Source organism: Ochotona princeps, chromosome 32, assembly GCF_030435755.1.
Source record: "Ochotona princeps isolate mOchPri1 chromosome 32, mOchPri1.hap1, whole genome shotgun sequence".
Taxonomy (NCBI): domain Eukaryota; kingdom Metazoa; phylum Chordata; class Mammalia; order Lagomorpha; family Ochotonidae; genus Ochotona; species Ochotona princeps.
Genome location: NC_080863.1, coordinates 2,325,197 through 2,337,602, shown reverse-complemented (window position 1 = coordinate 2,337,602; position 12,406 = coordinate 2,325,197). Strand labels below are relative to the sequence as shown.

Below are 12,406 nucleotides of genomic sequence, written 5' to 3'. Positions count from 1 at the left end.
TTTAATTAGCACTATAATGGTTTTAAAATATAGTATCTGAAATGTTCTTTTTATGATGACATTAATCATAAAGTCAGATTCGATATATAGAATATAATGCATTCCAGACTCTGAAATGACAACAACAAAATCTATCTAAACAGAAAGTGCGACAAAGTTAGAGACCAAGGAAAACAAACAAAAACTAAAGAGTTCAGTGAAATATGGAGAAAAGTCAGGCTGATACATGTCTATAATTTTTTTTCTCAATGGCCTCAGCTGAGCCAATCAAAAAACAAAGAACCAGGAGCTCCTTCCGGGTCTGCAGCCTACATTCAGGTGCCCAAGTGCAGCAACCTATCATCTTTCAGAGTTGTCTGCAAGAAAAGTCCAGTATCCATTGACAGTACTGCCTTTAGGAACAGCGGTGGAGAGATAGCCATCATTACTGGATGCTTCCTGCAGCAGGATTGGCCCAGACACTTCAGGAGCAGGACATGAACATTGTCTAAGCACAGCCTTAATGAAGGAGACACCTGTAAGGATACCTGGTGATTATCATCTCCTAAGGGACCACTCCCGCAGACACCTGCACACTTGAATTTAGGTCAACAATGAACGGTATCCTTGCCTCTTTGTTGTTGCGGTTTTCCTAGGGGGTTAACTGCTTGGAAAGATTTTTTCAAACCTATTCATCAGAATCACTGGGTTGCTTAATACACACATAACTCTGATTCAGATTCAGGCATGATGGGAGAACTTGGAGAATTTGCACTGAAAATAGGTGTCTAGTAGTGTTTATCCATGAGCCACAGCTTGGAAATCATAGAGCCAGAATCACTTAGAACTTCTTTCTCTGTCCTTTTTTCTTTTTTTAATTACAGGGAAAGGAGAAAAGCAGAGTGTCCTCTAAGCTTTAGGATGTCACTGCTCACAGAAGGACTGTCTTCTCTTCTGACTTTGGCTATGCAGAAAGCGTGGCGGGGACACTCTATTCCCCTGCAGGGATGCCAAAGGTAGCTCTTCCTGGATGAAGAAGTTCAAATTTCTGGTGCAAGAAGTCCACTGTTCACTCAGACTTCAGTTACTTTCTTGGAATGTCTTTGTCAACATGCTGTAGGGAATGCTTTGATGTGTGTAACTGTGCCTCTCACAACTTTCCTTTAGATGTTTCCATACTTTGAATTAAAATCGCCCCATAAACCACCATTTTTAGACATACATTTTGGACAGAATTAGAGAGGAAAAGTCCACTCAATATTATGTGTTCAAGTCTAAATGATTAGAAGGACATAGAAGTAAATGCATAAACATGATTCCCTTGTGAGTATGTGTAAGCTTTCTGCCCAGAGGGTAGTAGAAACAGTGATTTAAAAAAAAAAATTCAAACACTCTGTATGCTAAACTAATGATCTAAGGAGGGTTTGTTTTACGTAAAAACTTTTTAAAAAGCTTGAAAGGAATTCCATTGGCAGGTTCAAGCTTCTCTGACTTATAGATAGATGATATCTTTGTGAAAACAGACTTCTGTTCGTCTTGCATCCTGAGAACAGCTTTTGTATTTCAGAACAGTGTTTCACAAACTCCAAGGATTGCTATGATAATCAATAATGTATTTCATTTCTATTTCCAATTGACAAAATGCTTAGAAAACTATTTTAAATTACACATGAAAACCTGATTTTTATAAAAGTCTTTTAAAACTTTTTCTGAAAGCGAATGGAAAACGGAAAATGAGTTAATCCAGTTCTGCTCCTCAATTGTTAACATATGACTTTTAGAGTTGTAAGCCTGTTTGGACTATCCTAAAATTAGCGTAGTTCAGTAGAAACCACGCTTGAATACTATAAGCTCCTAAATATAAAAACGAAAATAGACACTAGACAGCTGAATAGTACCCTATAACTTTTATAAGGTGTATAGCAGCCGGTTGTGTATAAACTAAAATTGAGATGTCGATGAAATAGTTACCGGATGTGGTTAAGAACTTGCATATTCTAACATATTGGTCACTCAACACCATGTCAATTAACTTCATGATGTGGTAAATAGTTCTTGAAGTTGTGTAGTGACATTTCATTGGAGGGGGTGATATTCTGCCAGCTGTACTTTCGGACCAGGGATGGTCTCCCAATTAAACTGTTGAATATGTCTGGACAATGAGATGCTGGACTCTGCATGGTCCATGTCCGCAATGAAGGAATCAGGACTGGTTATGATCTGTACTACTGTAACAATATGGAGGAATTCAGTATGGCGGGAAGGCTTGGGGAAGGGCTGGGGGAAATCCCAGAGCCTATGAAACTGTGTCATAAAATGAAATAAATAATAATTTAAAAAAAGAGCCTTTGTACTGGTACAATGGCCAGAGCAACACTGATCTGAAGCCAGGAGCCCGGAACTTCTTCCAGGTCTTCCACACAGGTGCAGGGTCCCAAGGCTTTGGACCATCCTCGACTGCTTTCCCAGGCCACAGTGAACATCTTTTCCAAGTTAATTTTTCTCCCTGTTTCATCACATAAGCTGTTTTTCAAAGATTATTTACTCCCTCTCCATAAATATTTTAAGTAATTTATCACCTTAACTCTTTTCCCTATATGTTATCTGATTTTTGCAATACTATATAATTCACATCATGAAAAAAATTTATTTTGCTATAATTTTATATAATGCCTTCCCTTAACCACATGATACATTTCGGTTATTATATTGTCTCTGTTTATTTTCAGTGTACTCCATACAATAGTTAACTATACCACTACCCATTTTACCACGCTCCATTCTCTCTTGAACTGATTTTAATCAAAATTTTGTCTCTAACACTTCCAAAGCTCATCTTGCAAAGATTAATAACCACACCCTAATCTATCATACTTACATTATACCCCCTCATCATGCTTATCATTGTGGGAACAAACATCCCAGTGTTCTTTCTTTTCTGCAAAAACCCAACCTTTCATGACCAACTTTATGCCATGGGCTTTGAAACAATTAAATGGCACAGAGCTGAGCAGATATAAACTGGTTTTGCTCTTGATAAGGCACTGGTTCAGGCATCTGGGTTCCTAGAAAAGTGAGAGCCTTACAGTTTGGCACAGTGGTCACAGTTATATTGAACTTTTCTTCTAAATTCACAATATTAAGGTTGATGGAAGAGGAACTTACTGGAACCTCATTATTCCTTAATTTGTGTATTCCATATTCAGAAAAGCTTGAGGTCAGAGATGAAACAGTTAATTCACAGGAAGGGCTGGCGTGGGGAAGGAGGCACCTCCCAGTGTTGCTTAGCATACATCTTGCAACATGAAAGGCAGCAGTTTGGCTCAAAATCTGCTTCCTGGTTGTCCCAGCTGGAGTGTGGCAAATGAGTAAATTATGGAATAAACCTGCAGCAGACATGAATGAGAAGCAGAAACCCCTGCAGAGCAGCCACTTGGAATGATTGTCACACTTTACCGTGCATCGCAATTGCCTTGGAAGCTTATCAAAATACATAATTCAAATCAAACGACCAGAGATTACTGGTGAAGCTTAATGATCCAGACTTCTCCTAATTTCTTTATTCATGTTGCTCGGACACAGGTGGGGAGCACACCATGCACTGCTCTTACATGGATGATATACTGGTAATACCAAGCCTGAGGATCAGAGATAATTATTAGCCAAAAAACAAAAAAAAACAAAAAAAAAAAAAGGAGAAATTTTCTTTACCTAAAACAACAAATCAATACCAAAACCAGCGCATCAAGTTTATGAAATAGGTCAACAGCAATCAAACTATTACCACCAAAAAGAAGGTATTTATCTATTGCTTTATTATACATTTTCACAGGCTCTGGGATTTCCCATTCTCCTCCCCAAGTTCCCCCACTCCCCTCCACTGATTTCCCCTCTAGTATCACAATGGGTGGTTCTTTGTGAATAGTCATAAGTCCATACCAGGCCGTCATTGAGGTGTTTCCCAACACTGCGGGCATGGACAATGTTGGAGAGTCCAGCATCCTACTGTCGGGACAATTTCAGCTGCCTCACTGGGAGTCTGTCTTTGGTCCGGATGCAGAGAGACATACTGCACTGTGTCTTCACATCTGAACGTAGAAGACTTTCTCTGCTACATGTCCATTAAATACCCTCCTAAATACAGAGTCAGTGAGCACAGTCCACACAATGGAGAAAAGGGGTAAATTTTCATCAAGATGAAGTTAGTGACCATGCTATAAAATACCAATGTGTCGCTAGTGTGATTAAAAATAAAACAAAAAAAAAACCTTCTTGTAGAAATTGATGATACTGCATGATCCATGTGACTCTACAGAAACTGCAATCAAGACTAGAACATCATTACCTATAAGATGCAGGAAAAACTGTTGAAAGGGGCATTTGCAACCTCTGGTGTTTACAAGAGAAGGTATCTTGCAGCCAAAATATCCTCATGGACACAGCATGGAGACGGAGATCCTCCCCAACACAGCTTTGTCCTGTCTTTTCAATATTGTGTATCTGCGGGTGCTGCTGTGACCCCAGAAAGTCTAAATCCAAACATCCGAGGCATCAACTCCTTTGTATTTAACTTGTTTTCTTCACAAGTTTTATTCAGGTTGTCATCAAGATTTAATTTATAGCTAGCTGTCAGGTAGGTTTGTATCAGCTTTGGATGAGTGTCAGCAATAATCAGATCAGGCTCTTTAAGCTATGTATCACCTTTCCTTGATGGCTTTCCACTTTCTAGCAGCAGGCAGTCATTGTTCTTAGGCTACAGGGTAGTTATGCTGAAGGTACGCAGTGCTGATGGTCAGAATGCCAAACGGGTAAAAGGGCAGATTCAAAACAAAAATGGAAGAAAACTTGTCAACCCTTAAGATTAATAACCTGATACCAAAAGTCCCAATGTCACTAGGTAGAAACAGCTCAACCAGGTGTGCACTAACTATGTCACACTTCAGCTGTGCAAGCTCCTTATGAGAATCTCATATCTTTTCATTTGTCTAATCTTCTCTGTTCATAATCTATGTGAAGTAATTTTTGTTCAAAGAAACCTTTTTATAGCTATATCCTAAGCCTTAGGGTAGTCACCAAACAAAAAATGATATAGCACTCAATCCAAGAAGAGAAATAACACTTGTATATACATGCACTATTACTGAAGTATCCAGATACATAAACTCAACATTGACACACATAAAAGGAGAGATGACCTGGAATTTTGTACTGGTAGGGATCTTTAATACCCCGCTTTCAGAAACGCATACATCGTCTGGTCAGAAAATGAACAAAAGAAACAGCAGGATTGAAGAGTACCCCAAATCAATTCAACATAAGACGCATATGAAAAGCTTTTCATCCGACAGCAATAGAATACACAATCTTCTCACTGGCTCACTGAACGTTTCCCCAAGATACGCCACATAGTGGGACACAGAACAACTCTCAAAGACTTAAAAAGAAGTGTTGTCAAGTACTTTTTAAAATTCTTACACTGTTTGAAAATTAAGTGAAGCAAAGAAGGATCCAAATAGCATCGAAATATAAATCAAAAAGCATGTATAAAAACAGCACATTTCTTACCGTTCACCTGGAAGATGTGAGTCTGGTAGACTTGTTCATAACCTTGTGCATAGCACGTGTAGTTGCCCATGTGGGTAGTGGTAACCTTAGTGATATACAAGGACCCGTCATCTCCAAAGTCCTGTAAGAGAGTGAAACAAAATAACTAAGTGTATGAATAAGAATACACTTTAACCATTTACTTTTTAGAATGTACTCTCAGAAGTAAACTAAATAGACCAAATTATTGCTTGAAAACTATTAAAATGGCCATCAGATGTAAAGGACCTGAAATTGCCATTTTCTCAAAATATGTTTTGTTTACAAAATATTCTCTCCTTCATGTTTTTTTTAATATTTATGTGATATGAGTTTGTATAGAGAATAAACATTTCCATGTATGAATTGTAGTTTTCATGAATACACATGTATTATTTTCCTTTTTGCAACCCAAATAACTGCCAACTAGATTTGTCATACTTACTGTTATCTTCTAATATTTAGATTATCTTTAAAAAACATTTACAAAGAAAAGGAATTCTTAAATATTGTGATCTTAGCAACTGAATTTTTACCCCTATCATAGAAGGAGATCTATTTTTGAAGACGAAAACTAAGCATTGCTTCAAAGTCCTTGTCAGGTCCATTAAGGCAATTAAGCAAACATTTTTGAAAAAAGAAAGAAAACATATCCTTCTGTTTACTGAGATAAAAAACAAGAAATAATTATGCACGCACATTACATAATTACATATCCTCCTCCATGAAGACAATGAATATAAGGTCAAAAACTGTCAAAATCAGTTTTTTCAAATCTTTGGAATAACAGAACTGTCAATAAGCACAGAGCATGTATTCACAAAGCTGGCAGAATTCCAGGAAGAATAATGACTGGTGGCACTTTTAACTCGATTCTCTTTCCTTCTGTATAACTCAAGGCAGCCTTGAGTCAAGAGCGCTGAGAGTCTGCTAGCTGTGAGAACTCAGCCAACACTGGAACGGAAGAACACATCTGAAAGTCTAACACAGCTCCATCCTCAGAGAACTGTTTCCTGTTTCTTTTGGATCAGTCTGATAGCTTCCTGACGAAGTATGTTTTCATAACTTGTAGACTGAGAATCCACTCAATGTAAGCAGACCTTCTTCTAAAGCTTTTCGGAAAAGGGACCAACGATTGTTTAATGTCATGAAGCCCTGTGACAGGAATTCTATGGGGAGCTAACGCGAGGCCAACCAAAGAACTTAAAAAGAAAAAACATAGAGAATGGAATGTGCCTAGAGGGATTTGAAAAGCTCCACACATTTGTGGGAGTACAGCAAGCCAAATGAACAGGGCTGTGTCCTCTTAGACAAGGCCCGAGCAGTATCAGTTCCTCATTCCTGGCCTTGCACAAGCAGAAGGGAGCGAGGACAGCAGTACTGTCAACTACTGCAGGAGACTTAGTTCAAGACATTTACCTAAACCTCAGACCAATCCTTAACTCATCATTAAAACAGTCAGAGACACGAATCGAGTGGTCAGGCATAAAACGGGATAGAAAAGGAGATACACAAAATGTCCTTAAATAATCTTTTTCTCCGTGAAGGGCGTCATGAGTGAAGTCAAGAAAATTTTGAGAAAATATTAGTAAGTATAGGTCTTGCTTCAAGGACACACAAAGAGCTCTTACAATTATCACACTCCGATGATAAAATTCAAAAAGCCAATGTAAAACAAAGGTTAAAGCATTCAAATTGTTATTTTTCAAAAAATTTCGCAAATGGCGAAAAGCTTATGAAAACACGTGCAACATCACTAATCAACCAAAGAAATGCAAACATGAAAATCCGACACCACTTGACGCGCATTAGGGCGGCTAAAAAAAAAGGCGAACAGTAGCATCCCGGAGAGAACAGAGACAATTCAGAACGTTCAAGCACTGCTGGTGGGCACACTGAACGATGCATTGCTCCTGGAAAAAATGTGTCATGTGTCAAAAAGATTCAACGGTTACATTTGACTAACAATTTCACCTCGAGGATAAGAATACACACAGAAGTCTCAAAAACATATCTAAACAGAGACTGTATGCAAATGTTCAAAGCCCAGAACAGCTCCAAATTAATGACATTTACACAAGACAATATTATGCTAGGCATAACATTATTTCATGCTAAAAAAAGAAGCTGGACACACAAGATCGGAAATTCTATGAGTCCAATTATATGTGGTGCTCATAAAGACTATATCCATAACTTTAAAGACAATGTCTGACTACCAGAAAAGAAAGGGCTGGAAGGCGAATTATTTGCCTTTTGATTGATTGATTAAAGATTCATTAATGTTTAAAATGTATCTTTTATTGGAAAGGTAGATATACAGAGAGGAGGAGAGACAAAGAGGAAAATCTTCCCTCCGTTGATTCATTCTCCAAGCAGCAGCAACAGCTGGAGCTGAGCCTATCCGAAGCCAGGAGCCTCTTCCAGGTTTTCCAGACAGGTGCAGGGTCCCAAGGCTTTGGTCCACCCTCAACTGCCTTCCCAGGCCACAACAGGGAGCTGGATGGGAAGCAGGACCGCTGGAACATGAACTGGCATCCATATGGGATCCTGGCGTGTGCAAGATGAGGACTTTACCCACTAGGCTACCTCACTGGGGCCAGAGTCATTAATTTTATTCGAAAGGCAGATCTACAGAGAGGAGAGACTGAAACATCTTCCATCTGCTGGTTCACTCCCCAAGTAGCCACAAGGGCCAGAGCTGAGCCCATCTGAAGGCAGTAGCAAGCAGCTCCTCTAAGTCTCCCGCATTGGCACAGTGTCCTAAGGCCATCCTCGATTATCTTCCCAGGCCACAGTCAGGGATCTGGATGAGAAATGGGGCCTCCGGGACAAGAACCGGTGCACATATGGGATCCTGGCATTAATCATACTATAGCAGAACTATAACTGAGGGTAATGGAATCTCCACTAGAAAAATTTTAAGTCAGCAAGGATAAATGATTGATACACTGCTATTAAGAAGAAACACTTCTATATTTCAAATCACCATATTAGCACAAAACCAAGAAACCAGAGAAATGTGAAGTAGTTATTTTGTATCAAGCACTGATCTAAGTACTTAAAAAAATCAACACATTTGATCCGCATAGGAAACCTGTGAAACTTGTTGACACCAAGCTGCCTTCAAGGTCAGTCATAAACGGAGCTAGAATGAAAAAAAAGGGCAGGCGGCAGAAGAAACAAGAGAAGTTGAGACAAAATACTTAAAACAAAAAAGTCACACAGAGTAGCAAGTTTAAAGATACTGGTGGTGTAGGCAGTATGAATGAGACGGAGAAAGAAAAATTATACATAAGACTAAGTCACAGTATATATATATATATATATATATATATATATCTTGTCTTACAACTAAATGGATGCAATTGGAAATTGTTATGATTAGTGAAATCAGCCAGTCCCCCAAAGACAAAGGTTATGTTTTCTCCAACTACCACACAGAGTAAATACAAGTGTCCTCTACGTGAGCTCGTGTGGGAGATGGCTCCCATCTCTGCTGAGCCCAAGTGGAAGGCTGCAGGCACACCACACACCATGTCTCCGGGGGAACCCCTGATGATGGTCCTGGCTAACCAAGACCCCAACCCGGCCTGTTCACTGGGCATGCAGCGAGAGTGGTGGGCTGCACCCCAGCCTCAATCCTCCGTCCTAGGACAAGCTGTGCTAGGACTTCCCTGAGAACCACCTCTACCAAGGTAAACACGACCCTCGTTCTGTTCATCACCCACCTGCGCTGCACAAGCCCTGAGGCTTCGCCTTCAGCCCAGGTGATAACGTTTGTGCACAGCTGAATCTCGGCTTACCTCTTGTGGTTTGGGGCACAGCTTCCACACCCCTGTGTGCAGAACGTGATCTGTGCTTGGAGGGCCCAGACAGACAGGCAAGCCTATTAGCCAATCGCAATGATTGCTGAGTGGGGTATTGTTGGGACCACCCTTCTGCCTTCCCCTTTCTTCCCTAGATAAGCTTGGAAGTTCTCCCTCACTAGTGAGCATCGCTAGCCGGGTTGTTTCTGGTGGTTTTTGTAGCCGAAGAATGCCGTCCCCTCACCCCCGGTGGTCTCACTGGTCTCAGGGCCTGCTGCTCAAGAAGCCAGCGAAAAGACTGGCATTCGAGGACTGGTTGTTAATTAGGGCCCTGGTCCGTAGTCTTGGAGAATGGTAGTGTTTTGTGTTTTATTCCCTGCTCGTTATGTGCCGACACCTTTACCTGATGGAGCGTTAAGTATCTGTGAGGTAAAATGAAAGTATGTCATGGCAGAATTTGGGGCAAAAGGAGATATTTAAAGAAATAAGAAAGGAGGAGAGTGGGTGGGGAATCTGGGCAGGAGGGAGAGAAGGATAGAAGTGTCACCATAATCCTAAATCGATATCATAGAATACGTGAAATTTGCTGCCTTTGTATAGATAATTTAAAAAAAAAACTGAGTCCAAAGGCTATAATGGAAATTATATCAGCAAGAATTGTAAAAATATAACAGTGCTCCAAAAGTACACTTTACATGAAGGACTTGAAAGAGTTGCTAAAAACAAACAAACAAACAATGCAGTTGGGAAAAGATTTTTGACATGTCCGGTACCGTGGCTTAGTGGGTTAAGTCTCTGCTTGGGCTGCCAGCATCTCATATAGGCTCCTGTCCAAGTCTGGTCCGCTGCTCTCCCCATCCAGCTCCCGGCTAACGTTCCAGGGAAAGCAGTGGGAGACTGTGTAAACCAAGAGGTCTTTGCACTCACATGTGAGGCCTGGAAGAGCGCTTCTGTTTCTGACTTCATACTGTCCCAAATCAAGCTGTTGTGGCTGTTTGGGGAGTGAACCAGTGAATGGAAGATCTCTCTCTCTAAATCTTGCAAACAAAAAATAAATACATCTTTTAAAAAGGATTATTTAAGATAAAACATTTTTGAAATCCCGACATACTTGTTTTCATCACACACTTTCTATAAATTCCTTTGACTATGGCTAGCATTTCTAACTTTACCTATATTCATGTCATAGGAATTTATGTTAAAAATAGCTTCTCCCTGACACTCTATATTGATTGCAATCAAGAAAATTACCACAGGAGTATTGAACTTTGGCTTGAAAATAAACCAAAAAAAAAAAAAAAAAAAAAAACAGATTTGAGAGAGGAGAACCATTAGGGGAGCAATGGCTGGGGAAGTGTGGAGAGAGAGGGAGTGGCGGAGAGAGACCCAGGGAAAGAGTCTCCTGCCTGACATTATGGAAGAGAATGTGGAACCTGGAGCCCAACAACCTGTGTGTTACACCTGCCAGATGAGGCTGCATTAAAACACAGCCCGGGGGCAGCGCTGTGGCACAGTGTATTAAGCTACTCCTAGTAAGTCAGCACCCCATGTTGGAGCCAATGGTGGTAACCCCAGCTGCTCTGGGGAAAAAAATAGAAGAAAAACAACTGGAAATTACTACTGCTGTTCACTTGATTGTTTACATTCTTTACAGGACAGTGCAAAAAGCAGAATATATTTCTAAGACAACCGCCAAGGGACATTGATCAAAATGATAAATATCAAGACATTTAATAATCTATAAATAATAAGAACCAGTCAATCAGAATATATAAGGCCATAAAGAGCAGGTGTGATAATGCCAGCTTGCACTTGCTGCATGCCAAACCTGCATTTTACCACAAGAATTATTGATTTTATTCTAATCTAAGATATAAAAAATCCATCTAGTAAAACCTGCAAAAATGTAAACATAAATCCACTTTATTTTCCATATTATGCTCCTCTTCATTGTTTTAAATTGCAAGATTTCAGAGTAACACACTTAAATTCAGTTTTCTATATAAAATATAATTTTTGATATATGCTGAGATTAAAGTTATTTTATTTTGAATGCTGGCTATTTTATTGTACTTCACGTTGGTGATATGTCTAAACCGTTTTCCAAGATTTTATGTACGCAAAAATATTTTCATAAAATATTTAAGAAAACATCTCTACTTTGGAATCAAAGAGCTATGAAGTAATGTCTTACGTGATTTTACAGCAAGTACGGGTGTTCTTCATGCCTATTTATTTACATACTTGATGTTTTGCCAATAAACATGAGCTGCGTATATTCAATGTACTTAATAGTCTTTTAAAACCTCCATTTCCTAAAACAAATTCATGCATCATTTTAAAAAGACACAACAGAAAAGAAAACCCAACTAACTTGGATTAAATTTACTGTTTCAAATGTGTGAGCAAAGAATAAATCAAGTAATGGCATTATTTGGACAGAAAATCAAAAGCAAAAACAAGATATGTGTAAGAAAATTGTTTGATGACAATGAAACAATGACATCCTTTTTTTACTTACGAAAATACTGTCAAAAGAGTCTAATAATATTTTCAATTTAATTAACCTACTCTTGCTTTAATCTCATGTTTTGCAATTATTGTTTGTATAAAATTATGGGTACATTTCAAAATAATAAAGGAAAGAAAGAAACTTTGATGAGACTCTACACACTCTCTGAGTGGTTGCTGAGTTTTAAAGAGATTTCATAAATGTAATTTGAAGATTTTTTTTTTAAGGTTTGCCTAAAATAGTCATCACAGAGTGAGGTTCGTACAGGTACTTTTGACAGGACTTTGAGTTGAGTACAAGAAGCGTTATTTCGCTTATAGAAAGGAAATCAAACAAAATGAGAGTATGCTTAATAATGCTTAAAGGAGTTATATGCACCCTGCAGCAGGACAGTGATATAATCCTATCGAAACACATTAAAGAATACCTGTGTCAATGGAAAGTCACAAATGGGAGAATTCAGCATATTGCTCAGCAGAAATGTTATGTCATAACCATACACCAAAGTCAACCGCATAGGGCA

General features: G+C 39.1%; 1 protein-coding gene across 5 annotated transcripts in view; it reads right to left on the bottom strand.

The window, feature by feature from the left end:
- FSTL5 (follistatin like 5) overlaps positions 1–12,406 on the bottom strand; it is a 274,244-nt gene that overhangs the window by 76,188 nt on the left and 185,650 nt on the right. For all 5 annotated transcript variants that reach the window (XM_058657545.1, XM_058657547.1, XM_058657548.1 and 2 more), the window contains one exon: positions 5,545–5,665. In XM_058657545.1, coding sequence (XP_058513528.1) covers positions 5,545–5,665 — 121 coding nt within the window. The remainder of the gene's footprint in view (positions 1–5,544; positions 5,666–12,406) is intronic.